The sequence below is a fragment of the Rattus rattus genome, chromosome 6 (assembly GCF_011064425.1).
Source record: "Rattus rattus isolate New Zealand chromosome 6, Rrattus_CSIRO_v1, whole genome shotgun sequence".
Taxonomy (NCBI): domain Eukaryota; kingdom Metazoa; phylum Chordata; class Mammalia; order Rodentia; family Muridae; genus Rattus; species Rattus rattus.
In genome coordinates, this window is record NC_046159.1 from 144188766 (window position 1) to 144206119 (window position 17354).

Consider the following 17354-nt stretch of genomic DNA (forward strand, 5'->3'; position numbering starts at 1 on the left):
GAGTAATTGGTTTGTTTAATAATATCACACCAGCCTTGTTCTCCATCTCTAGCTTAAACTGGTTCAGAAGTCCCTTATTCACTCTCAAAGCAACAAGGTTATTTCCGGGTATGTGAACAAAGAAAACCAATCATGAGCCTTTAATTCCTCTAGGACTCACACTGCCTTTAAAGGTCCCATTTTCATGAGGATGTTGAATGTCCTATGATGTGGATGATTGTATGTCAGTAAGGACCAGGGTCATCTGTCAGCAAGTAAATTGATTACAGTAATTTTATCTTTTAACTAAGTTTCACTTCATAGCACATTGATCCTTGTTGAGTAATCTGATTCAATTTGTGTGAAATTGTTTGAAATACTATTCGGTAAAACTTGATCTGGAACACAGATAAGTTGTGTTTGGGTCCAGCAGACCCTTTGGAGGGACTAAGTAGATTAACCTAATTTCCCTTTAATCTTTGGTGTTATGAGTTGACTAAGGTCCTGTAAACAATGAAGGGTCCTCTTAAAAGTGGACTATTTTTAAACTCTTGAAAGGATAACCTTGCTCACACAGAGTACATTGTTACAATTCACTGAGGAGAGTTGCCAGTAGAATGAATATATTAGTTTATATTTCTGGCACAGCAGTAAGAATTCCTTTGGAAAAAGTTAAAAGTTTGCTAAAATGAAACAACTGGAACTGAAAAGAATTGATCAAGTTTACAAAAAGCTCAAATTGTTTAGACTCAACGTCTTAACCAAGGAAGACCCTATTTGCCTTCTCACAAAGAGTTGAATCACACCTATAACACGGGAAAATTAACATTCCATAAATGAAACTTTAAATAAAAGTGATAGATGTTTTCATTGGGCATCTTTTCTTTTGACAATGGAATTTAGATAGTAACCCAAATCCCTATAAAGATTTAATCAATGCTTTTTAATAATTTGCATTCCTATATCTAAATTTCTTAAGATTCTAAAATTGATTGCCCAGTGTATGTTTTGTAGACAAACTATTATGGTATGTAATCTCAAATGTTTATTTTGAGAAGTCATATCGTCATTTGTCAAGTCAGTATCATTGAACCTGACTTAAGGGCCTGTAAGTACTACAGCTCTTCTTGGAGAGGAGTGTGCTGATGGACACTGACGTTCTTGTTATAGCTGGAGATGAACAGTATCCCTTACATTTCACGCCTACAAATTCCTTTGTGGATACATTCTGCTTTCAAAATAAACTTGGAAAAGTCTGTCATGTCAAATTGGAAATTCTTTTTTTTAGTTTTTTTCCTCTTCTCTAGAATGTATAAACCATAAAAAAATTAAATAAAAAGATATCTAACTTAGGCAGTTTTCATTGGATATATTGTATTTTTGAAAATGTGTACATTTTAGGTTAAAATCGTTTTAAAGTTTGATATAGTATTAAATTTTGTTTTTTATGCTTCCAAGGCTCTCTTTATAGTTTATAAACTAAGAGGGGTAAAATGGGTTTTTATGTAGAAGTTTACAGATGTATCCACGTGGAAAGGAAATATAAAACATGAGGTTGGGTCCCCTGGAACTGGAGTTACAGACAGTTGTGAGCTGCCGTGTGGGAGCTGGGAATTGAACCCAGATCCTCTGAAGAGCAGCCAGTGCTCTCAACCATCAAGCCATCGCTACAGCCTCCCCACTCCTTTAAAGAGAATTATTTATTTATTTTATGTCTGGGAATATATTATAGCTCTCTTCAGGCACACCAGAAGAAGGCATCAGATCCCATTACAGATGGTTATGACCCACCATGTGGTTGCTGGAAATTGAATTCAGGACCTCTGGAAGAGCAGTCGGTGCTCTTAATCTAGGCCCAGGGAGTTTAGAGGTCTGGTGGGGTGGGTGGGGTAGGGGCATCCTCATGGAGACGCGGGGGCAGGGTGGAGGTATGGGATGTGGAACAGAGGGAGGGTAGACTTGGAGGAGGATAAAATGTGGAGTGTAAAAATTATTAAATAAGCAAATAAATAAATAAAATAATTTTCATGTAAAGAAATGTGAAGTTGGTAAACTATTGTTTTGTTAGGACTGGGGAGACAGCTCAGTGGGTGAAAGGTGCTCGCTGTGCTTGAGGTGAGTGCTTGAATTCAGACCTCTGGAAATCACAGAAAGATGTAAGATAATCTCAGCATTTCTATGGGGAGGAAAAAGATGGAGACCCGGAAGCTTGAAGTCCAGTTAACCTAGGATAGGGAGCAAGGCATTGCAAACAATGACAGTGACCCAGCTCTAGCAGCATGGAGTGCACAGACTTATTTCTAGATGTTTTCCTCTGAGCTTCACATGTGTGCTGTGGCAAGCACACACGCTCCCCATTTCACAAGTTTAAAAAGTAAGCAATAACAACAACAACAAAAAAAAAACAACTTTTTTTTTTTTTTGCAAAAATCCTTTTTGTTTACATTAGGGATGACCTCTGTTCCAATCTACTTAACTTGTAACCTTCTCCTCTGCTTTCTTTGAAAGATGTTGGAACTGTCCTGAAAGTGGTTTCAGTCCCCAAGGAGACTTGGCATGACCTAGAAGAAGTTCTTCTGGAAGAAATGACAGTCTTCCGGGTGAGTGTTGCCTAATTCCAGTCATCCCCTAGAACAACTGCACCCTGAAGCCACAGTACATGGTACTCTTGTAGACCTTTCTAATTAGTTGGTCAAGTAGAAAGCCAGACAAAATGAACCTTGAAAATATCATTGCCCTTAAATGTAAAGATGGAAAAATTCTTGGCTGGTTTCTTATTTTTTTTAAATAATTAAATCTGTGATTTACATTATTTATATGTAAACTTGAAGAGCAAATGTTTTCCCATTCAAAATCTCTTCTCTCAATTTATAGTGAATCCAGCATGGTATGTAAGCAGTCCTAGGTGTGCTGAGGTAGATGCAATTGGAGGCTTACTGTAGGAAAAGCTCACCCTTTTCAGTTCTCTCTGAATCCTGGCTGGCTGGTTCAATTCACACATTCCGGCTCAAAATTCCTTTTTAAGCTGACTGATTCAATCCAGCTTCTCTAGGCTTCTAACAATGACTCTGTTTGGCCTCATATGAACTTTGACAATATGTTCTTATCTTCTGGCTGCTTATTCTCTCGCCTGTTCTGTCTTTACATGTGTCTAGCTTTTTCTCTCTGAACTTGTCTCTATAAAACTATCCCAGTAAATCTGCCTCTCCTTAGCAAAACATGAACAGCTCTCTTAAGTAACCTCTCTTTCCTATATGTTCTCATGAGAGTTTATCCTATCTCTGACTCATTCTGTCAAGTCTTTCTCTGATTCATCTCTTTGTCTGCCCTTCAATTAGTTGCCACTTTCAAACATGGCTGCTTCCTTTAACAAACTAAATTTAACTTCATTGTTTGGGATTAAAGTTGTGTACTAAGGGCATGTATATATTCTAGCCAGAGTGATTAAAAGTATATCATTCTAGCTGAAAAACACAGACCTAGGAGGTCTTTGGCTGCCCCAATGCTATCAGGATTTTTTGGTGGAATTGTACTTGTTTTTCTTTTCCTTTGTGGATAGTATCTCCTTATGCATGGTCTTGACTTTACTATGTAGCTGAGGATGATGATATACTTCTGATCCTACTGCTTCCACTACCTAAGTATTGGGATTACAGGCATATGCCACAGTGCTTACCTGAAATATCATTAATGTTTACTTTTTATTGCTTTTACCTATAAAAACTAAAAATGGAATGACTTCCTTACATATGTTCTGCATAGCCTTAATTTAAATATTTAAAACAGTGATGTCACAAATTTGACTTAAAAAATTGATTCCTTTGGCCATTTTTAGGTGTCGATTATAAAGTGTGAACTGATTTTGGCCAGTCATTATGCCAAGTGAGTTACCTTAAAAGGCAAGCACATTGGAATCTTAGCCTATTAATTGAAAACTATAATTGTCCAAATGGGCCCATTTAGATTAGCAGACACATTATGGGCACTGAGAGCTAAATTTATAACTGGCTGCCTGGTATTCATTGTTTATCTCTAAGGCTAAAGTATAAATTCAGGCAACATTTATTAAATGAAACAATATTGATACAAAAGTGAAATATGATAAAAATTGTAAGGATCTTCTTCACAGAATCTAGTCTTCAAGTAAGATTGCAGATCATCAGGAAGGTGATTCAGAAATAGCACAATCTTTTCCTGGTGATCTGATTCCATATTCTTCTCTAATAGAAAGGGGAAAAATTAAATAATCATCAATGTAACTTTTATAAATAAACTCATTGGGCACACTAGCACAATATCCTTATAAACACCCAATTATTCACAGACAACTATATTTCTTTCACCTTTCACGAATCCATGCTTTTATAAATACCCATGTGTTGGGGGAGGAGAGAGAGAAAGGCAGAGGATAAAAAGACAGAGACAGGGACAGAGAGAGAGACAGACGGACAGAGATAAAGCAACAGATGCAGACATAGAGATGGAGAGATGTCCACTCTGGGCACAGTCTCTGACCTCATTCGGATGAAAAGGTCTTCTGGTTATACATTTCGTTTTCAAAGACTGATGCTTGTTGTCACTTAGTAGAGTTAAATTTTGCTGTGTAGAATTATTTTAGTCATGTTATGAAATTTATAAATAATAATTTTTCTTATCTTTTCACTCTTTTCTATGTTTTATTAATTAAATAAATCATGCATGTATCTGTAGTAGTGTTACATTGTAGCTAAATTCCCTTCTTAATGTTCCTGGCATTTGAGGTTTATATTTCACAGACTACTGTATTTCTTGATATATTATTAAAAATTCCAACGTGGAGTTTAAGCTAAAAGGGCTTTTAGCAAAAGCGTGGTGTGAGCCAACAGACTAGCAGATATAGATACTTAATATCTATAACACTTGGTTCTGAATTGGGGGTTTCCAAAGCAATACCTTTCAAGATTACACTTGTGGTGACTGCTAGGACATTTCTATGGCACTTAAGGTATAATGAGAAAAAAATCTTTATAACTCTCTAACAATTATGAATACATAACATTGTACTATAAAGGAAGAAACTGTTTAGAGATCTAAATTTTGTTAGAAGATGGTTGCAGTTGGAAATATAAGTTCTTCTCTAGAAGCTGCTTTCACTCTCCTACTGATTTCTACTCTGCATATTGCCACAATTATTTCTTTGGCACACAAGCAGACAAAACATCTTTAGGCAGAGTTTACAGAAATATTTACTTCAGCATTCTGTTCTATCAGCCAAAGTTCACATATATATATATTGTGGGCTAGCAATTGGAGTATTTCACTGTCAAGCTTTGTTTAATTTCACAGCAGTGGACAGAAAAGGAAAAACCGCAACACATTAAAGCGATAGCCACATACATTGAAAAAACAGGAAAGCGTTATGGTTTCTATGTTTCTATTGGGCACTTGTGTCATTCCATTTAAAATAAAATACAGTTTAAAAAGATCGACGGAGCTTTACAACAGCTTGATAGGGTAAATACACAAGATAAAGATTTAAGGTCATGATCCAGGCTTACTCTTTTGTAGCGTTTAAACACATTTAATGTTAGGCTAATTTACCCATGTTACCACCTTCTTGGGGCCATGTCCTTAGGAGTCTCTTTCAGACTGAATAACTCATAAATTCTTGGATTAAAACCAGTACATTCGCCTTGTCATCTTGAGATCGGTTTTAAGAAAACACGCCAGCTAATCACAGAGCATTCCAGTGGTTTTGGTTACAAGGTTCTTTTATTCTGGTGAAATCATGTTCCAGTCACTGTATAGAAAGAAAAACGTTCTTTAGCAATAAAATTTTGCAGAGTAAAAATGTTAATAGATGATAAGAGGTGAAGTAAAGTCAACATTGGCGTTGGGCTAGGAAACCCACAGCTCTGCCAATACCTATTCAACATAGCATTGTAGCACTAAGGTACAGCCTGAGTCTAACTGTAATTCGACAGCAATCATCTGAATTCGAAAGTATTTTACTTACTATGTGCTTCTGAGTGAGCTGGTTAGTAAATGGAGCATCCATTTCTTCATAGCATGTAGATTACAATCATGAACTCTTAAAGATTCTCTTTTTATAGTAAAATTTAGCTAACTGGTAAATGTTAGTTTATAAAAAAAAAATTGTTATTCATGAAAAAAATCTGTTCCAGAATACTGGAATTCAATCTTTTCCATATCATTGTCTTTTTCTTAAGTTAAAAAGATATAAAAAGCTGGGCACATGGTAATTTTTCATCCTCGCTGGACAGTATGCCTCCCCATCCTTCCAATGAACTTTCCTTTTGAGTCAATTCAGAGTTACATCCAGTCATGGCGCCACGGGGACAAAAGAGTTTATTTATAGTCCTATTGAGTGCAAAGGATTTCAAGGAAGTTCCATCAATAACACTTGCGTTTTCCACCCAATTTATGCAATATTCCGTGAACAGCTGAGCAAACAAATGAAAGACTTTAATTTTCATTCAAATGTAAAACATAATTGATGCTTTGCAAATTCCAGCCTATTAACTTCTTCTGAAGGAGCTTCCTCTCCAGTGCTGAGCAGCTAGTAAGCTAAGTCAGAATCTCCTGGGGTCAGCAGGTGGAAAAGCGTTGCAAGTGCAAAAGATTAATAATGACTAAATTGAAACAGCTATGAGATGTACAGTAAATTTGAGTCACAGAAAATCTTGAAAAGATGCTAAGTTTTTAATTTTTTTTGCTTGAAGACCAATTACATTTGCAATCGGAACCAATGTCATAAAAATGCTTATGAAGCTGCATCTGCTTTAAATGGAACTCATATTTGTCACCAGTTATTTCTCAGAAAGCTTATAGCTTATTTAAATGGATGTCATTGTAATATATTGTGCATTAAAATTCAGTTGTAGGCAGTACATATTCTAAACTTATTAATTTCTTCGTGTAAATAACAGATACATTTCTTTTAATTAAGGGATACTATAATCTTAATCTATAATATTGACAGCATAATATGACCTCATCAAATCTGGTGTATGTTCGAGTTTGTCTCATGTTTTACAATTTACATATGATAAGACCCATTTCTATCTGCGTTATAAATGTTTGCTTTTGCATAATCAATGAATAGGAAATAAAAATTTAATCAACTATATTTTCAAATAGCTTAGACTTCATATTTTCATTGTATTGGGGTGTTGTCTTTTCTATGCCTAGATGACTGTATAATTTCTTTGACACAAACTTGCATGGTTAGTTATTTCTTTAGGCACATGAAGAAGTCTCATGGGAAAGTTAGAGAGGGGAAAGTTGCAATGGAAATTTCTCCTGACTCTTAATTTCTGTTATACTTAATGTATACCAATATTGTAGAAATTAAAAACTCCTTTTAAAACAAAATATTGAGAATGAAATATAAATTTTATTTTTGTGACTTGATACTAATAAATAGTAAATACACCATTTCTGTATAGACACAGTTGCATGACAACTTTCACCACAGTTGTCTTTGCGATTGGTAATTCTTTACGAAATCATTACTGTACTTGGTAATTCTTATCACTCATTTAAGCTATAAAGTAGAAAAGTATTGGGAATCTCTAAATTACTCCATTAAGGAAATGCATCTCCTTCATCACTTGTTTCACTGGTGAGCAGGCAGGTTGTACGGAAGTAATTAAGAAAATCATGTGCTCAGTTCCGAAGTGGAGCGCGTCAGCACTGCCTGTGCATGTGGAGTTGGCAGGAGCACAGAGCAGCCCAGCTCAGTAAAAGGAAGGCATAGTGTGAAGAATAGGCAAGGGAAGGCAAAGCTGTCAGACCTGTCAGAGAAGGACAAAGAAGACCACAAGGAAGGCTAAAAGGAAGCAATCGAAAAGGATTTTTGAGGCATAATGGAACTGGTTAGTGAACTCCATTTCTGAAGATGAGAGGGAATATAGAGGAAGGGCTGGACGGAGAGGGCAGAGCAGTGGAGAGAGCTAATGGCAGTCAAGTTAGAATGCTCAGAGTCTACCTAGAGGACCAAAGAACACATATACTGCTGGCCTTTGTCTTTGTCTTTCATACACATAGAAGGGAAAATATAGCAAGTTAAAGAAATCAATAAAGAAGGGGGAAATGTAGACAATTTACATTTTCTTGACTTAGGATAGACCTACTGAATTGTCTCTAGGTCCATTCACTGGGCAACAAACACAACTTGATGAACTGCAGGCAGGATCCCCAAAGATATCTGGATGATGCCGATGCACCCTTCTCATTTGTTTCACATATTTAGCACTTACCTCATTGGCCTCTTTCACAGATCTATTTGCTCTTAGAGTATTTGTTGTATTTGGTTACACTATTTCTGCAGAACTTGTAAATGTTAACCAATTAGTTAACCAACTTTTCTCATTTATCCAACACTTCTTTTGTTTATGTTTTAGGAACCAACAACTATTTCAGCAATGGAGCTTTCTACTAAACAGGTACTATCATAGTATGTTATAGTCTGCCCTATGTTTCATTACTTTTTCATTTGAGCTTGATATCCAGCATATTTTAGAGAAGATTGTTAGGCAATTGGTAGTAAAAAAAAAAAGTGAAGTGGACAAAGGTTTATTATAACAAGCTAACGGAATGAAAGCTTTATCATCTGGGCCATCTGAATGTATTTCCCTGAAAAGTAGTAACAGTGATCTTTAAATGTAGATTTATAGTTATTTCGGGGTCTAAAGATGTTTTACTCAAGAGCTATTTTTATATTTTAACAGTGTCCACACACATACTTTAAATTTAATATTGTTAGATCATTTTAGAGTAAAAGATTTAAATTTTATTTAACTTTGCATGAGTAGGCAGCATACAACACATAGGTTTGTAAAATATTACTTTATATGTTCATCAAAGTAAGCAGTTGTTTATTCTGGTTGAAGATCTTAAGAAGTAGCCCATACATTCATGAAAAAAGTGTTCAATTTTTTTAAACATACAAGCAAGCACTACCAATTAGTATATTCTACAACTCTAAGAATTCAGAGTTCTAGAGTTACTCATTATCAGTTTTTTCATTTATAACAAATGGATGTTTCACCAAGACATGAAAGAAAAACAACTAATTTCCCAATACTGAGCGAGAGATATGACACAGCTTGACTTCTAAAAATCATATTTTCTATATCACTACTTTAATTCATTAAATGAATATAATTTTTGAAATAAATTAATATACCGAACCGAGGTCTATTAGCAAGTATAGTATAAAGACGAAAGTGAACTAGGATGTCTCTTACTGCTGTAAAATATTGTCTATGGAACTGTGAACTTAAGAGTCAGTTGGCTAGAGTTATTTCTGATCTGATTGCCTGTCTTGCTTTTGACAGTGTTCCACCTCCTGAACGAAACACTAAATTATGGTGCCAACAAAATGCAGTGTGTACACTTTCCACACAGATGTATCAAAATAGATTGATAATCTCCCAGATATTTAAACTCAGAGTGCAGATATTATTGACTTGATACTGCTATCTTACACCTCATTAACATGTATTCACCTGTTCTTCACATCTAAAAATTGTCACATCTTGGCAAGGAAATCCGGGGCTTTCCAGGATGGAAACTAGACAGGGATAATCTTTCCTGTAATGATTTTAAAGGTATTTATTTATATTTATTCTCTGCGAGACTTCAGAGCCAATCCTTACCAAATTACCTCTAAGTCTAATTTAGTAAAACATCTTGTTTGAAACTAGAACTCATGTGGTAGGAGGACGACCTCCCCACTCATTGTCCTCTACCTCCATATATGCACACTAACGCATATAGACATATGCACACAGAATATGCTAATGCATTAATTAATTAGTTAATTAATTAATTAAAGTTTTTTCAAATAAAAAAGTAAGAAAAAGAAATAAGATTTTTTAAATATTTTAAAATATTGCCTATTATTACAGCATTCAATAAAAGAAGGAATCCCTGACTCACATTTGCTATTCATGGAGGAAGATGGATTTCAGTCAGTGTGACACAATTGCCCTCACTCTTAGAAGCATTTTAAAGTGAGATGGTACTTCAAGAGGAACCAGCAGTGATGAAACTAACCTTCTAGATAATGAAATCACACCCAGCTCATGGCCAATGATGTCATGAGGAGGCTAGTGAAATCTCCCGCGGTGATGTTAAATTGGGCAGAAAAAGCACATCAGGTTACTAGCTAGTCACTGGATTATGTTCAGTGATGCCTGTAAGCCCCTATGCTTCGTGTGGATAGCATGATGATTTTAGGTATCATTAGTAATCCTGAAGAATTATGATAAAATCAAAATGACATTGAATTACATTTAATTTAGGTCAATTTTTTGGAGCTTAGGTTTTCATGACCATAAATCATTTGAATGACTATACTTTTTTTTTCTTTTTCTCACTTTTCCTGTACATTTTTTTCTCTTAAACGCATATGCCTGGTATAGTTACTTTGTTGAGTAATTCTTTGTCTACTCAAATGTCATATAAGTCTGTAATTATGAGTGTGGCATATGCTTCTTAAACACTATTAGGCAAACAAGATCTTTTGATAGAATTGCTAATTTGGTCAATAACTTTCCAAGCAAGATCACAAAGTCAGGGCTAACAGCTATACCCATCATCCAAACACTTTGGAATTGGAGGCAGGAGATTTGGGAGCTTAAGACTAGCCTAGTCTGTATGACACTATCTCAAAAGTATCAAAAGAAAAGGGGATGTCAGTGTCAGGTAATCGCGTTCCTGTTCATTGTTACCAATGATGTTTCTGGTTATTGCTCCAGCTCTCTAAGTAATCTCACAGTTGCTTAAATAGTTTATACCTGCTTAATTTATCATCTCACTGAAACTGCTTTTATACAATAGATTTCCAGTGAAATCTATTTTTAAAAGATGAAACATGTTCTTTTACTAAGGAATCAACATTATTTCCTAAACTATGCTGGTTTATAGCCTCGAATATGAGTATTTTGCTTAGCTTCAAGCACAGGTACATTATCTATGAAAGCACTCCTGTAATAATTTCTTAGATTTCAGTAAATACTTCAGCTTACATTCAACTTCACACAGACACACACACACATGCACATATGTATATCAATATATATTCATTTACAGAACTTCTATATATTCATATATATTATATATATACTCTGTAAGTGAGAATCTTTGAAAATGAAATTTTGACTATGTTCATTTCTATTAGACAATTTATAATGTCAAAGAGCATCCTATTGTTCACAATAAAGTTGTTCTAATACTCAATTTTCATCTAAATCCCATAAAATTAAAAAATATTTTGATGTCTTTTTCTGTGGGTTATTATTACATGTCTCAGTATTTATATAACTCTTAAAGTTTTATTGTATATTTATTCACCTTGTATGCGTGGGGGTTATCACAGTGCAGTCATGAATGTGAGAGTCAGAAATCAGTTCTTGTGCCCATCATATAGTCCCTGGAATATACATCAGAATATCAGCAGATATGCTTATCTGATTAACTGTGTTCTGGAGTACCATTTATATAACTTTCTTAGGGTTCATTTTATCATCAATCAATTCTATAGTGCAAGAACAGCATATCTCTCTCTTCCCTGTTACCGTCAGATGCGTAAAGTTTCTTTCTAATTCACTTAAACTAGGAGTTTCTGCTAGACCTTAGAAGAAATGATTGAAGACAATTTTGATTCATAAGTATAATTTATTGTTAAAGAACGTAAATGAGTTAGTTTATAAAGGAGACTCAGATGAATGTTTTCTTAACTCATCCAAAGCAACAACTGTACATTGGCTCAACTGCTGGAGTAGCACAGCTTCCTCTACACCGTTGTGACATTTATGGCAAAGCCTGTGCTGAATGCTGCCTTGCTCGGGACCCTTACTGTGCCTGGGATGGGTCATCATGCTCACGCTATTTTCCTACTGCAAAGAGGTAAGGTGAACATTAAAGGAGAAATATAATGTCTCTTAGCAGCCTGATTGATTTGTTTCATAGACCAGCCCTTGATAAATAAGCATATTGCCTTTCTGTGCAGATAAGGTTTTTTGGTGGAATTCAAGGTGCATTGATTTCTTCAATGCATTAATATTGATTAGCTAATATTCTTTTTTTAAATCTTTATAAAAATATTTTATTTGATGGAACAAAAGTAGAATGTTGGGTGTGAAATATGTTAGATTCAGAAATGGCAGAAGAACCATTCAAGGGATCATTGATGACCCCAATAAAAAGAAACTAGGAAAGACATTTAAAAAGAAATTTGCCTCCAGTGGTACTGCAATTAAGCATTCAGGATAAGGACAAGTTATTCAGCTTCAGGGTGACTAGTATAAAATGTGTGCCAGCTCATGTTGGACCATAGGACAGTCAACTCAAGGTTCATAGGTTTCAAGTGATTAATATTCTGAAATACATCTCCTATTTAGCTCAAGAATTTTTTAATTGCCCTTTTCTTACTGCATCATCTTGTACTTAGAGGATTTTCACTCGAAACATAAAACTACATAATAAAGTCTGATCTTGTGTGTGTGTGTGTGCACCCGCATGTGTGTACATGTGTAAGTATGTGTACTACTCATGCATTCTAAGTGTATTCTTGATAATATTTTATTTACAATTATTTTAGAGGAAATTTTTAAATAAAACTTAAGTTATAAATGGAGAGTTATTAACAGATGCATGGGAGATGGATTGATGTGTAAAGTCCTTATTGGACGAGGTCCTGAACCTAGGGGAAATCCTAGTTTAGAGTCACTGAGAAGAAAGGGTAGAGAGACTGAAGGGATATTGAGAGCTCACTGATCAGATTCTCTAGTATAATTGGTGAGCTCCAGATTCAAGCAAATAAGTGCACTCCACATCCAGTGAGATATCCAGGTTCAAAGTGATGATGGTGATGGCAATGGCGGTGGCGGTGGTGGTGGTGGTGGTGCTGATGGTGATGGTGATAGTGATGGTGATGGTGGTAGGGTTGATGACAATAGAGAGCAACATAGAGAGACACCCATTTTCAACTTCTGGCCTCCAGAATAAGCACATATATATGCACCCATGAAAGGGATATACAGAATCTTGTTAAAGTTCCTGCAAGCTTGCCACCATGCACACTGACCTTTTCAAACATAGATTCGGTCACCACCATCCCTAACCCACTGCACTTCTGGAGCAATATGACTTTGTTTTAGCACAGTCAGCCTTTCCAGAGCAGTTCTGCCTGTCAGTCTTTCACAGTAGTGAAGAGTGTTCTGAAGCACTTCTAATATTACAAATATTATAGGAAAGCATCGACTAACTACAAGTAACCTCTACTTAATTATTTGCATTGATGTTTTAGATACTATTGTTTGAATATTGAATCATCTAAATCTAGAGCTGGAGAGAATATGGTTCTGTGGTTAAGAGCACTTACTGATCTTACAGAGCACCCAGTTCGGTTCTCAGACTCTCACTGATGACTCACAGTCATGTATAACTCTAGCACCAGAGCACGTAACTCCTCTCTGGTCTCAAGGTATGCAGAAGTGCACAGAGATTCCCAAACATATCCATGTAAGAAGGAAAGAAAAGAAAGGAAGGAAGGAAGAAAGAAAGAAAGGAAGGAAGAAAGAAGAAAGAAAGAATCTTTTGAAACAATTACCTCGAGCTTAACTTATATTATCATATAATTAGAGCATGGAATCACAGTAATATTAAATGTAAAACTCCTACTGTAGACTACATACATAAAACAGTTTTCTTACTGTTTCAAAATTCCATATTTCAGTGTTATAATTAGTACTTCCACAATCTGTTGAGATTTTATATTAGAAAAATCTTAGTTTGAAGATAAATATAATGATTAAAGAAACCAGAACTAGTTAATACATTGACATACCATTATTACAGTGATAATTCTAAATTATTTAAGATTAAATTTTTATACTTCTTAAAACTATTTAGCTCTAGGTGCCTTTTGTATTACTCAAATATGCACATGGAAATCCTATGTGAACTAAAGTGAGGAATCTTCCCTTTATAAGAAATGTTAATAAAGAACATTGCATGATTTGGTGATGAGAGGTTTGAATTTTAATCAAAGAATGAGAAAAGAGATAAACATGACTCTAATTTGAACTGGTATTTATATATTGAAAGTGGTTCTCACACAGCCATAAATTAAGACCTAAAGAATTTTCATAAGTTCTCTTGTTTTCCTTGTGAATTATGGATTTTACTTAACCTAATTTCATGTGTCTCAGACTAGATATGTCTTTGAAGAGGATGCATGGAGGCCTTGCAATTTATGTATTCTCTGTGGTTGCATTTTTTGAAGTTTAAGTGACTGGCAAAGGCTTTCCCCAATGCTTTGGGATTCATGTTTCACAAGTTCTTCTGTTGGCTCAATTTTCAAATATACACATCTGCTTGATAGTCTCACAACTTCTACAAATAGAAAACTATAAATACTTTAGACTTCTAAATGTATAAATACAGTAATGAATTCCATATTTACACTTCTCAATGGCCATTGAATGATGGCAACTAATTTTGTAGCAAGATATTTTAAAAAGAAAAAATCAGTTAAGATGCCCACACTTTCTGTGTTGCATAGCCATTCTCCTTATCTCTGATCTCTCAATTTATACATCTATTTCGCATCTAATAGCAGGGCCTATCTTCTCCTCCAAGTGTGTCTAACTGCATGGGACCCCCACATACAGTTTGAAGAGTCTGGGAAGAATGTTAATTGCAGTTCAATGTATCTATTTTGCTTTTCAGTAAAAGAGAAGGTCATCTTGGTCTACCTACTCTCTTAGCAAAGGAGACTTTGCCCTTAAGTTCAAAATTTGTAATTCCCCCTTCTCCAAGACATAAGTAAATTGATGTACAACCAGAACTATATAACAGGGCTGTCACAGTTATGTACACCTTGAAACCCCAAAAAGCTAGCCATGATTGTAGAATAAGACTGAATCTAAAATAAGGTAAGAAAGAACCAAAGGCTGGAAGCATAACTCAATGGTATAACCCTTACAATAGTCTCTCAGTTCAATCCCCAGCACCACATCAAAGAAGATCCAATAAAGATGCTTTCCTATAAAATAGTGATGAAAAATAAAAAGCAGTAGAAGAATTCTTAGATTATATATCAAAGTTAGACAATAGTGTATTTTCAAAAGTTTAAATATAGCCTCATCCTGTATGTAATCTCAATATGTTAGCATCAGACTCATAAATCCATTGGAGAATTGTGGGAGCAATGAGGAAATACATATACAATGAGGAAAGTTGTCATTCATGTGAGTTCTAATGTTCAGGCTTACACTCACATTGATGATCAGAGCAATTCTTAGGTTTATTGAAGAAATGGGTTGACCTTTCAAAATATTATATCTTCTTTTCCTCTAAGATGAAGTCTAGAGCTTTTCAGTGTTAGGTTTTTATTGGCTGATTCCTGGTAGAAGACAAATCGGAATGTCTACTCCTGATGGTTAAGGTCCCTTTCGTTGCAGTGGATGGAGTTCGTTTCCCAGTTTGCTCACCTTCCAGTCCCCTTATCCAGCCACACAAGCTACAAATGCATGAGACTCCCTTGCCCATCAGATTCACTACAGATTTGATTCTTCATTCACACCAGAGATTTAGAATAATGTCTCTTGAATGCAATTCTTTTAGGCGCACAAGACGACAGGATATAAGGAATGGAGACCCACTGACTCACTGTTCCGACTTGCAGCATCATGGTAAGCCACTTTTTACACCTCCAGGGCTAAGTGGTAGGAGAGCACATATCGTTCCAAGAATAGTTAGGGGGAAACGCGGTCTGGAATGAAGAAGATGCTGATGAACTCACAAAATGAATATATATTTTGATCAAAGGTGTGATAATTCAAGATTTTAGATCTTTACAAGATATAGAACGGCTTACATGAACCAAAGCAGCCAAGTCTATGAACATACCCTTGGATTTGCAACACAAAGAGATAAGCAACAGAAATTTTCATCAAAATATATCAAATAAATTAATAATAAATAGTGTTAAAATGGACCAAGGAAGCCATATATCTAATGCTGATGATTTTAACTCTTTCTGAATGTTTGAGTCAAATGCACAGCAAAGCCACATCCTTACATTAAAATACTAGCCATATATCTTCTTGAGTGAGCAATTTGGAACCAATATATTGCTTCAAATTGAAACCAAGATATTGAAACCTTTTTTAATGTCAGAGTTGCTAATTTAAGCTGAATCACACAGCCTCCATTTAATATACATAAATTGCTGTGTAAGCTTTTTCTCCCTATTGCAATTTATGAGATAATAATGAAGCTGTGCTTCCCTCTGCTGGGGAAACTTCTCAATGACAATGGCACTAATGAACAGCTAAAAAAAAAAATAAGAGTTAATATGCGAAGCATGAACACTGTAACTGAACACAATTATTCTGTTTTCTCTTCAAGTACCTTTTCTAGTGATCACAAAACACTCTCTGTGTTTTCAATTTATCTTTATTTGACTTACTAGGTGTGTAGAATATTGTTATTTTATGTATGTTAAAGGGGGACTAATGCCATATGTAGCACTTGAATATCCATAGCAAAATCTGTTACCTTCTTCAAAGGCAGATCCCTCTGTGTGTAATCTCAACGTGTTGACATCAGACTTATAAATCCTCTTCTCAGTAGAACTGGGGGTAAAAATGGGGGATGTTAGAAAAAGTGCTTTAAAATCAGTCACTTTTAAACATTTGTGACCATTGGCTGCTTTCCTGTGGGTTACTCTCCTGACAATGAAGAAGAAAAAGACCACTGAACAAGGTTAACAAAGGTTTTGCTCTGTGTCTCTGACCAAGGGAAGAGCCTATATTAGTATATTGTTCCTTTTTTATGAGTAACACAGTCTACTACTCCATTTAGACCAAATGCTTACTCAGTCTTCATGAACTTATTTCAAATGAAATTATTGTAATATGATTCCATCGCTTCATAAATAAAGCACTATTAATTATTAATTCATTTTAGTGAAGAATTTATGGACTTGTACCTTGAGGGTTAAAAATGATGCTTGGAAACAAAAGCGGGATAAAAAAATTCAAAGTTATTTCCGAACAATTTATAATCTATTTTTCTGTATGGGCTTTGTTACATTGACGTAATGGATATAATATTGGGAAAATAGGAAACATTCGGTAAACTTAATGTTGTTTTTAACAAAATATCATTATGAATGCTAAAGTATTTCTCAGTAAAGTTCCTCAGCACCTATGTAAACAACTGGAATCAAGGGATGTCTTTGTAATCTCAACACTCGTGAGACAGAGACAGGCAGAGGCTTGAAGCTCATTGGCTAGTTAGACATCCTAACTACCTAGTCTGAGGTCACAGTGAAGGGAGCCTCCAAAACTAAAGAA

At 35.2% G+C, this 17354-nt stretch overlaps 1 protein-coding gene across 1 annotated transcript in view; it reads left to right on the forward strand.

Annotated features, from left to right (window-relative positions):
• Positions 1 to 17354, forward strand: part of Sema3a (semaphorin 3A) — a 198104-nt gene that overhangs the window by 167157 nt on the left and 13593 nt on the right. Inside the window, exons 13-16 of the mRNA XM_032907051.1 lie at positions 2488 to 2579; positions 8385 to 8426; positions 11738 to 11895; positions 15619 to 15686. Of these exons, the coding sequence (XP_032762942.1) occupies positions 2488 to 2579; positions 8385 to 8426; positions 11738 to 11895; positions 15619 to 15686 (360 nt within the window). The remainder of the gene's footprint in view (positions 1 to 2487; positions 2580 to 8384; positions 8427 to 11737; positions 11896 to 15618; positions 15687 to 17354) is intronic.